The 10,358-nt window shown below is 46.7% G+C and overlaps 1 protein-coding gene and 1 pseudogene across 1 annotated transcript; one reads left to right on the plus strand and one right to left on the minus strand.

Annotated features, from left to right (window-relative positions):
* Positions 1-352: 352 nt before the first annotated feature.
* On the plus strand, positions 353-1,300 carry LOC128834440 (olfactory receptor 52E2-like). Its single transcript, XM_054023173.1, has one exon. The coding sequence runs from the start codon at positions 353-355 to the stop codon at positions 1,298-1,300; it is 948 nt and encodes a 315-aa protein (XP_053879148.1).
* A 5,396-nt stretch (positions 1,301-6,696) lies between these two features.
* LOC128834143 (olfactory receptor 52E4-like) lies at positions 6,697-8,792 on the minus strand (annotated as a pseudogene).
* Between the last annotated feature and the right edge of the window lie 1,566 nt (positions 8,793-10,358).

Below are 10,358 nucleotides of genomic sequence, written 5' to 3' on the forward strand. Positions count from 1 at the left end.
GTATATGGGGAACAGCCCACTACAGTGGCTATCTAGCCTGGCTCGTGTTTCCTGCTTGTGCCTGTTAAGATTTCCCACACCATGATGTGTAGGAATGGGCATTATCTGGGTCAGTTCTTCATAATTCATTTCTCAGAATAATGAAAATGTCATTTTTCAGTGTATGAAGAGCAACCAATCTGCTTCACCAATAAGAAAAGCCCCAGTAGTGCACGTAATGTCTTATATTCACATTGTCTCTCAATCCAGGAATTACCTTAGTGCTTGGGCACACACAGGAAGTCAGGAGAACCTAGGATACATGCAGAAGACACCGTTCTGCCTCCAAGTTGGACACCTGCTTCCCTCCTGCATGTCAGATTCCAACACAACCGACTTCACCAACCCCTCCACCTTCATCCTGCTGGGCATTCCTGGCCTGGAGGCAGCCCATGTCTGGATCTCCATCCCCTTCTGCACCGTTTATGCCATAGCTGTCATGGGGAACTTCACCATCCTCTTCATTGTCAAGATGGAGCCGAGCCTCCATGGGCCCATGTACTATTTTCTCTGCATGCTGGCCATCACCGATCTTTTATTGTCTACATCCACCATTCCCAGAATGCTGAGCATCTTCTGGTTCAATTCCAGGGCGATCAGTTTCAGTGCCTGCCTCACCCAGATGTACTTCATTCAGTGCTTCTCAGTGATGGCATCTGGGATCCTTGTGGCCATGGCTTTTGATCGCTACGTGGCCATCTGCGATCCCCTGAGACATTCCACCATCCTGAAAAACTCTGTGGTGGCCAAGATCGGCCTGGCTCTGCTGTTGCGCAGCAGTATGCTCGTAATGCCCAATCCCATCCTGGCGAGGCAGTGGCCATATTGCAGAACCAACATCATCCCCCACACATACTGTGAGGGCATAGCTTTGGTGAAGCTGGCCTGTGCAGACATACGCATCAGTAGTTACTACGCCCTCTCTGTGGCATTCTTGGTAACTGCTCTGGATGTGTCTTCTATCATAGTGTCCTATATCCAGATCCTCAGGGCCATCTTCAGCCTCCCCACAAAGGACGCCCGGCTCAAGGCTTTTAGGACCTGTGGCTCCCACCTCTTTGTCTTCTTAACCTTTTACATCCCATCTTTGTTCTCCAACCTCACGCACCGGTTTGGCCAGAATGTGCCCCTGCACCTCCACGTTCTCACTGCTAACATGTACCTCTTGGTGCCCCCCATGCTGAACCCCATCATCTACGGGGTGTGGACCAAACAAATCAGAAACAGACTGTTCCAGTTCTTCACTCATAAAGGGACTTAAAGTTCTCTCCTTATGCTCTGGCTCTCAGACCGAGCTCCGTGCAGAGGTGGCTGGTGCACGGTGCTGCACCCTCTTCCCTGAATCACTGACTGGACAGTCAAAGAGACATAAACATTTTCCTGATCTTAGTGTGCAGTGTCAGCGTTAGACCAATTCCCCAGGTTCTATGTAGAACTCATTGGGTTGCCACCTTTCTTATTTCTGGTAATGGACCCCCAAATCCCCATGCTGTACCCCCACCTCTTCTGCCAAGGCTCTGTCCCTGTTCCTCCTCTTTCCATCATATTTTGCTCCTCTACTCCCTACCCCTGTCACAGACTGGATCATTTTCACCTCCCTTACCCACCCCCAGCTGCAAGGGAGCTGTTTCAGGTTTTGGTTGGGGTGATGACCGTAACTGTTATTCCTGGGGCTACTTAGGGTCTTGAAAACTCTAAGTTTTTTGGCAGATAATTTAGCAAAATTTGTGGCAGGAGCAGTGTATCTAATTCTAATATAAAACAGAGAAAATTAAATAAATACTAGACCCACTCCACTCTAATACTAACATGTTCTCATATCTTGTGGCAAGTCACATAAGGGACACTGGTTAGGTTTAAAATTTATATATATATATATACTATTGTTTATTACCCTGTCTGCCCCTCCCTCAATGCACCAGCCCCTTTTCACGAGCAGATTTCCCTTACAGAAGGTAGATTTTAAGTGGTTATAAGTAATAACTGAACAGATCAATGTAGATTCCTCAAGAAATAAAACAAAATCACAATCTGAGTTCTATAAACTAGACAGGATTTGAGTCAACCCATGTCTCACCCTAATGGTACAAACAGTTTCCCAATCCTCCATACACAGGCTGGGATTTCTCCTTTCCAGTCTGGGACCTCCTGCCCAGTCAGAGTCTTTCATAATGTCTTCCCTGTGGATGGAAATTAATTTTTTACAAGCAAAAGCCCCCAGTACAGATAGTGGGAAAGTTCAGGCACAAGAGGGAGTCCAGTTTTACATGAGCTGGTCACACATCCTTTCATGCTTCGATGTGTCTTTGTAGGGACCGTTATCCATATTCTGGCTAGAACGTCCACAGTTAAGTCCATCAGATGGGGATACGTTTCTTCCATTATAGCCCATTGTGTTCATGGAGGGGCCACCAGCTTGAATAATCCGTTCACAATATGCTGTCTAGACTGGATGTAAACTACCTTGTGGGAACTACCACAGGAGCAAACACATTTGAAATACTGGTACATAGTCAATGTTCATAACTTTAGGTACAAAAATGATACATGCATAAAAATAGGGTAACGATATTCAGCAAATCAAACATTTCCATTGATATATTACATGATATACAGAGCAGAAAAGCAAGCTGGGGTACATAGCAAAGGACGATGAATGAGTGTTTTCCCCGCTACGCATCACACACGCTGAAACTGTCGCTCTCACTTTCCTTGTTCAGCAAGTGTCACCTGCACTCATAAATTACTGGGCAGGCACAAGCTAAAGAGAAGGACACATGCCCTCTCCACATGACTCTTCCTTGCCCCCCCCCCCAGCCGGCCCCCCCCCATCCTCTTCTGTGTCCCGGTGCCATTTAAAGTTGCCAGGTACCCGGTTTTCAATAGGAAAAGGGGATCTGGCAGTGTCTAGGTACTGCAGGGTGGAGGGAAACCTGGGGTCATTAACCCATGGCAGCCCCTGCTGCCTCCTACCTGCAGGCAGGCTCCTTATCAGGCTGTAGGAGCTCCCATCCCAGCCCCAGGCAGAGGGAGCCCAGCTGGACATGGGCATCATGAAGGGAGGTACTGAGAAGGACAACAGAAATTATGAGGGTTATGGAACAGCTTCCACATGAGGAGACATTAATAAGTCTGGGACTTTTCAGCTTGGAAAAGAAATGACTAAGGGGGGATATGATAGAGGTGTATAAAATCATAACTGGTGTGGAAAATTTGAATAAGGAAGTGTTATTCACTACTTCTTATAAGACAGAAGAACTTAGGGGGTGACCCCTAGTTTTTAAGCTGTGTGACTTTGCAGCAGGCTACCAAAGGCTGTGCAGGATGGGGAAAGCACCCCTCCCCCAGCCCAGCACTTCTCCCTGGCCCCAAGCTGCTGCACCGAGAGAGAGCTGGGGTGCGTCTTCTCTCTCTGCCACAGCCCAGGTGTAGCCTATAGGGCTCACCTGCTTGCTTGCTTACATATCATAGATTCATAGATTCTAGGACTCGAAGGGACATCGAGAGGGCATCAAGTCCAGTCCCCTGCCTGCATGGCAGGACCAAATACTGTCTAGACCATCCACGATAGACATTTATCTAACCTACTCTTAAATATCTCCAGAGATGGAGATTCCACAACCTCCCTAGGCAATTTATTCCAGTGTTTAACCACCCTGACAGTTAGGAACTTTTTTCCTAATGTCCAACCTAAACCTCCCTTGCTGCAGTTTAAGCCAATTGCTTCTGGCTCTATCCTTAGAGGCTAAGGTGAACAAGTTCTCTCCCTCCTCCTTATGACACCCTTTTATATACCTGAAAACTGCTATCATGTCCCCTCTCAGTCTTCTCTTTTCCAAACTAAACAAACCCAATTCTTTCAGCCTTCCTTCATAGGTCATGTTCTCATTCTTGTTGCTCTTCTCTGGACCCTCTCCAATTTCTCCACATCTTTCTTGAAATGTGGTGACCAGAACTGGACACAATACTCCAGTTGAGGCCTAACCAGCGCAGAGTAGAGCAGAAGAATGACTTCTCGTGTCTTGCTCACAACACACCTGTTAATACATCCCAGAATCATGTTTGCTTTTTTTGCAACAGCATCACACTGTTGACTCATATTTAGCTTGCTGTCCACTATAATCCCTAGATCCCTTTCTGCCATACTCCTTCCTAGACAGTCTCTTCCCATCTGTATGTGTGAAACTGATTTTTCCTTCCTAAGTGGAGCACTTTGCATTTGTCTTTGTTAAACTTCATCCTGTTTACCTCAGACCATTTCTCCAATTTGTCCAGATCATTTTGAATTATGACCCTGTCCTCCAAAGCAGTTGCAATCCCTCCCAGTTTGGTATCATCCGCAAACTTAATAAGTGTACTTTCTATGCCAATATCTAAGTCGTTAATGAAGATATTGAACAGAGCTAGTCCCAAAACAGACCCCTGCGGTACCCCACTTGTTATGCCTTTCCAGCAGGATTGGGAACCATTAGTAACAACTCTCTGAGTATGGTTATCCAGCCAGTTCTGCAGCCACCTTATAGTAGCCCCATCTAAATTGTATTTGTCTAGTTTATCAATAAGAATATCATGCGAGACCGTATCAAATGCCTTACTATCTTTTCTTATGGACTTTTTATTGCCTTATGGTTTTGATTCTTTGTTTTATTATAATAGGTTTATATTAAAGTAGTTTGGCTGTAAGGAAAGGGACCTGCAGGCCACATCCTCTATATTGAGCTAAGGCAAAGTTAGATAGGTGGTGATGAGCTAAAGCAGAAGGTCAACATATGAGGTGTCAAAGCAGGGTGGCATAGGGGCTTTCCTAAGTTCATTCCTTTTTAAACGTAACAGGTCCACCACAACTTGGAAAAACCTGAAATAACCGAGTAGGACAGAAATAACAAATGTGACAACCACAAAAGGGCCATGATGTATTTGACATATATGATGTATATGATAATAAGTTGAGATAATTGATATACTAACCTACAGGAAAAGACACTCCAACATTGGTAAAGTGAGGAAATACAAATAAGAAAAAGGGGAAAAATCCCCTACTGAACACACATCGAACATCATGGTGTCAGCGTAACATATTATAAAACTGGCATCCCAGCCTCAGGGCAGCAGGAGAAGGAGATGTAGTCTTTGGGAGGTGCAGGAATGATGGCCACCGGTGATGATGGGGAAGGTGATGGTGATGAGAAAGATGATGGCTAACACTTCAGGTGGTTCTACAAGGGATTTCGTGAGTCTATGGAAGTGCAGATGTACATTCTTTATCTTGTTAAGTTGGGATGTTTGTAACTGTGAAAAGGTATTAATAAATTATACTAAATATGAAAAAGGTCCTATAGTTTGAGTGTTGTAACTGTGCACATCAGGGTTCCTGACTATATAATAATTTAAATAATATTGGGCCTGATTTGGGGACAAGAACCTATCAATCCTTAAAGTGATAACAGTGGATTCTTAAGTAATCAATATAATTAATACACAATCTAAAGATTGAGCAACACGGGGAATCCTGCACCCTAAGCCTGTCAAGCCTAGCCCTATTCCAGAGCCTGCATCCCCCTGCACGCTAATCCTTTGCCCCATCCCTGAGCCCCTTTCTGCTCCCCATCCCCTCATCCCTGGTCCCACCCCAGAGCCAGCACCCCCTGCCAAAGTCTTTGTACCCCCACACCCCAACCCTCTGCCCCAGCCCTGAGCCCCCTCTCACACTCCAAACCGCTAGGCCCCACCACTGCCACACATCACCTCCATATTGGTCCACATACCAAAATTAATTCCACACACGGACGTAAACAATTAGTGGGAACACTGGTCACCCAATGAAATTAATAAGCAGCTGATTTAAAACAAACATAAGAAAGTATTTCTTCACACACAAGTTGTGGAACTGTTTGCCAAGGGATGTTGTGAAGGACAAAACTATACCAGGGTATGATAGAGGTCTATAAAATCATAAATGGTGTGGAAAACTGAATAAGAAAATAGTATTTACTCATTCCCATAACACAAGAACTAGGGGTCACCAAATGAAATAAATAGGCAGCAGGTTTAAAACAAAGAAAAGGAAGTATTACTTCACAGTCAACCTGTGGAACTCTTTGCCAGGTGGTGTTGTGAAGGCCAAAAGTAAAACAGGGTTCCAGTAAGAACTAGATAAGTTCATGGAGGATAGGTCCATTAATGGCTATTAGCCAGGATGCGCAGGGGTGGGGTCCCTAGCCTCTGTTTGCCAGAAGATGGGAATGGGCGACAGGGGATGGATCATTTGATGATTACCTGTCTGTTCGTTCCCTCTGGGGCACCTGGCATTGGCCATTGGCAACCCTTCAGCTGGGGAGGAAAGACATGGAGATGATCCAGCGAGTCACAGGGAGATGAGAGCAGAGGAGCAAGTGACAGAAGTGGGGCCTTAGGGGTAAGAGGTGGGGCAAGGGATTTGGTCTCGGGGGTCCAGTTACCAGCAATTAGAAAGGTGGCAACCCAGTGAGTAATACATAGACAGATTCCCCACTTTGTCATGCTTTCACAGAACAGATAGGTCAGGAAAGGATTTAATGTCCTTAAATGACTCCTGATTCAGAGAAGAGGGCCCAACACCTGTCAGCAGCCAGCTCTCCACAGAACTCAATCTGAGAGCCAGAGCACCGGGAGAAAACTTTAGGTCCCTTTATGAGAAAAGAGCCGGAGAAGCCTGTCCCGGATCTGTTTGGTCCTCACTCCGTATATGATGGGGTTTAGCATGGGGGGAACCAGGAGGTACATGTTAGCAATGAAAATGTGGAAATGCAGGGGCACACTCTGCCCAAATCGGTATGTGAGAGAGGAGAAGATAGCTGAGAGGTAAAAGACTAAGATGGCACAGATGTGGGAGCCACAGGTCCCAAAAGTCTTGAGCCAGGCATCATTTGTGGGGAGGCTGAAGATGATCTTGAGGATCTGGATATAGGACAATTCGGAGGAGGATAGGGATATCCTGCAGGGAGACTTGAATGAGCTTGTGAATTGGAGTATCAGAAATAGGATGAAATTTAATAGTAAAAAGTGTAAGGTAATGCATTTGGGGATGACTAATAACAATTTTAGTTACAAGATGGGGACGCATTGGTTAGAAGTAACGGAAGAGGAGAAGGACCTAGGGGTCCTCGTGGACCGCAGGATGACTATGAGTCGACAATGCGACGTGGCGGTGAAAAAAGCCAATGCTGTCTTGGGATGCATTAGGCGAGGTATATCTAGTAGGGATAAGGAGGTCCTGCTCCCGTTGTACAAGGCGCTGGTGAGACCTCACTTGGAGTACTGTGTGCAGTTCTGGTCTCCCATGTTTAAAAAAGATGAACTCAAACTGGAACGGGTGCAGAGAAGGGCCACTAGGATGATCAGAGGAATGGAAAACCTGTCGTATGAAAAGAGACTAGAGGAGCTTGGGTTGTTTAGTCTGACAAAGCGAAGGCTGAGGGGGGATATGATTGCTATCTTTAAATATATTAGAGGGATTAATACAAGGGAGGGAGAAGAATTATTCCAGCTTAGTACTAATGTGGATACGAGAACGAATGGATATAAACTGGCCGTGGGGAAGTTCAGGCTTGAAATTAGACGAAGGTTTTTGACCGTCAGAGGGGTGAAATATTGGAACGGCCTTCCGAGGGAAACGGTGGGGGCGACGGACCTGTCTGGTTTTAAGATTAAGTTAGATAAATTTATGGAGGGAATGGTTTAATGGTAAAACATAGTAGTCAAGGAAAACCAAACAATGGTAGGTAAATCGTATAATGGCTGACAGGGGTCAGGCTGGTGACTCTTGCCTATATGCTCGGGGTCTGACTGATCGCCATTTTTGGGGTCGGGAAGGAATTTTCCTCCAGGGCAGATTGGCCGAGCCTCTGGAGGTTTTTCGCCTTCCTCCGCAGCATGGGGCAGGGATCTCTAGCAGGAGGGTCTCTGCCGATTGAAGTCACCTAAAACAGGATTGGGGACTTCAACAGCAGAGTCCAGGGAAGGGGTAGGGACGGTTTTATGGCCTGCAGCATGCAGGGGGTCAGACTAGATGATCATAATGGTCCCTTCTGACCTTAAAGTCTATGAGTCTATGAGGACACAGTGATAAAAAACACATCCAGACCGAGCACACAAAATACCACAAAGAGGCCGTAGTAACTGCTCACGCGGATGTCAGCACAGGCCAGCTTCACCACAGCCATGTGCTAACAGTACGTGTGGGGGATGATGTTGATTCTGCAATATGGCCGCCGCCTCGCCAGGAAGGGATGGGGCATTACGAGCATGCCACTGCGTAGCACCACAGCCAGGCTGATCTTGGCTACCACAGGGTTAGTCAGCATAGTGGAATGTCTCAGGGGATTGCAGATGGTCACGTAGCGATCAAAAGCCATGGCCACAAGGATCCCAGATGCCATCACTGAGAAGCACTGAATGAAGTACATCTGGGTGAGGCAGGCACTGAAACTGATCTCCCTGGAATTGAACCAGAAGATGCTCAGTGTTCTGGGAATGGTGGACGTAGACAATAAAAGATCGGTGATGGCCAGCATGCAGAGAAAATAGTACATGGGCCCATGGAGGCTCAGCTCCATCTTGACAATGAAGAGGATGGTGAAGTTCTCCAAGATAGCTATGGTGTGCATGGTGAAGAAGGGGATGGAGATCCAGACATGGGTTGTCTCCAGGCCAGGAATGCCCAGCAGGATGAAGGTGGAGGGGTTGATGAAGTTAGTGGTGTTGGAATCTGACATGGAGTAGGGGAGAAGGTGTCCAACTCTGAGGCAGAACGGTGTCTCCTGCATGTACCGTACTTTCCCCTGATTTCCTGTATGTGCCCAGGGTCTAGGGTGATGGTCACAGTACAAAGGCCTGGATGGAGAGACAATGTTAATATGAGACACTGCATACACTACTGGAGGCTGTTCTGATGGGTGAAGCAGATTGGTTGCTCTACACACACTGAAAAATGACATTTGAACAACTGACCCTGCTAATGCCAATTCCATATTTCATGGTGATCCCTGTGTCAATAATTCCTACATGATAGGCACCAGGAGGAAACATATGTCTCATTGTTCCTGAGGCCTTGTCTACACTGCAAAATGTTTTTGCCGAAAGGCAGCTTTTGGTGAAGAAACAGTGGAGGTATACACACTAGAAAGCCACTTTTGATGATGGAACTCCTCAGTTTCAGTGATGTAATAAAACCACCTTGACGAGAGTTATAAGGGTTTTTACACAAAAGTTTTGACACCAAAGTGCCTAGATTGACACTTGCACAGTTTAAACTCAGCTGTTGTGCATCCAGATAAATACCTTATGTCCCTGTGCCTTTAATGCCCAGTAATTTTGAAATTCCCCTTCCTGTTTGCTCAGTGTGGGGTGTTCATACCACATTTTCCCGGTGGTCATGGTGGCTCCACACAGCAAATGCTCTCCTGCTAAGACCACAGCAGAACGGCTGGATATGCTCAGTATATGGGGAGAGGAGGCTAGGAAGTCCCAACTGTGCTGGAGCCATAGGAATTTCAATACCAAGGGCGGTTTTCACAGAGCTTGTGGGAAAAGAGCTATGATCGGGACATGCTGCAGTGCAGAGCAAAGGTGAAGGAGACAAGCGCCCCATAACTGCCATTTTATAAGGAGTTGGACGTTATCTTTGGCAGCAACCCAACTCCATGTCCAAGAGTCCTGTGGGTACTTCAGCTGGACTGGAGCTGGCGGAATCTGGACCTCACCCAAAGGAGGAAAAGGTGGAGGCAGAAGAAGATGTGGTTCCCAGGTCAGGGGCACACAGGAGGTGTCCAGCCAGTCTCGGCAGTCACAATCAGGCGAGTCAGAAACAGGAGAGGGGACCCCTGGTAAGTGGTTTTGCTTTGTGAAGTGTGGAGCTGGGTGGGGGGCAGAGAAATGTACATGGCTGGCTGTGTTTCTGTGTACTGGGCATTTCCCCGTGCAGCTAGGGAGCACGGTCGAGATTTCACAGGATTCCTCCATAGAGATCTTCAGGAATTTTTCCTGCAGGTACTCAGCAATCCTCTGCCAGAGGTTCCTTGGCATAGCTGCTTTGTTCCTTCCCCCATTGAAGGACACTTTTCCATGCCATTCTGTAATGACTTGAGCAAGGACCAAAGCAGCACACAGGCGAGCAGCATGGGACCTGGGCAGAAGCTACAAGCATGTAGTAGATACACCCTTGCTTCCTTGCTTACCTTCAGAAGTGAGATACCTGCCACAATGACCCCTGTCTGTGGAAAAGGGTGGGAAACTATAGAGAATTGCCCCCTGAGAAATGCCCTGCAACCCCTCTCACATTG

Source organism: Malaclemys terrapin, chromosome 1, assembly GCF_027887155.1.
Source record: "Malaclemys terrapin pileata isolate rMalTer1 chromosome 1, rMalTer1.hap1, whole genome shotgun sequence".
Taxonomy (NCBI): Eukaryota; Metazoa; Chordata; order Testudines; family Emydidae; genus Malaclemys; species Malaclemys terrapin.

Coding starts and splice junctions, on each gene's coding strand:
- LOC128834440 (XM_054023173.1), top strand. CDS start 353: ATGTCAGATTCCAACACAACCGACTTCACCAACCCCTCCACCTTCATC.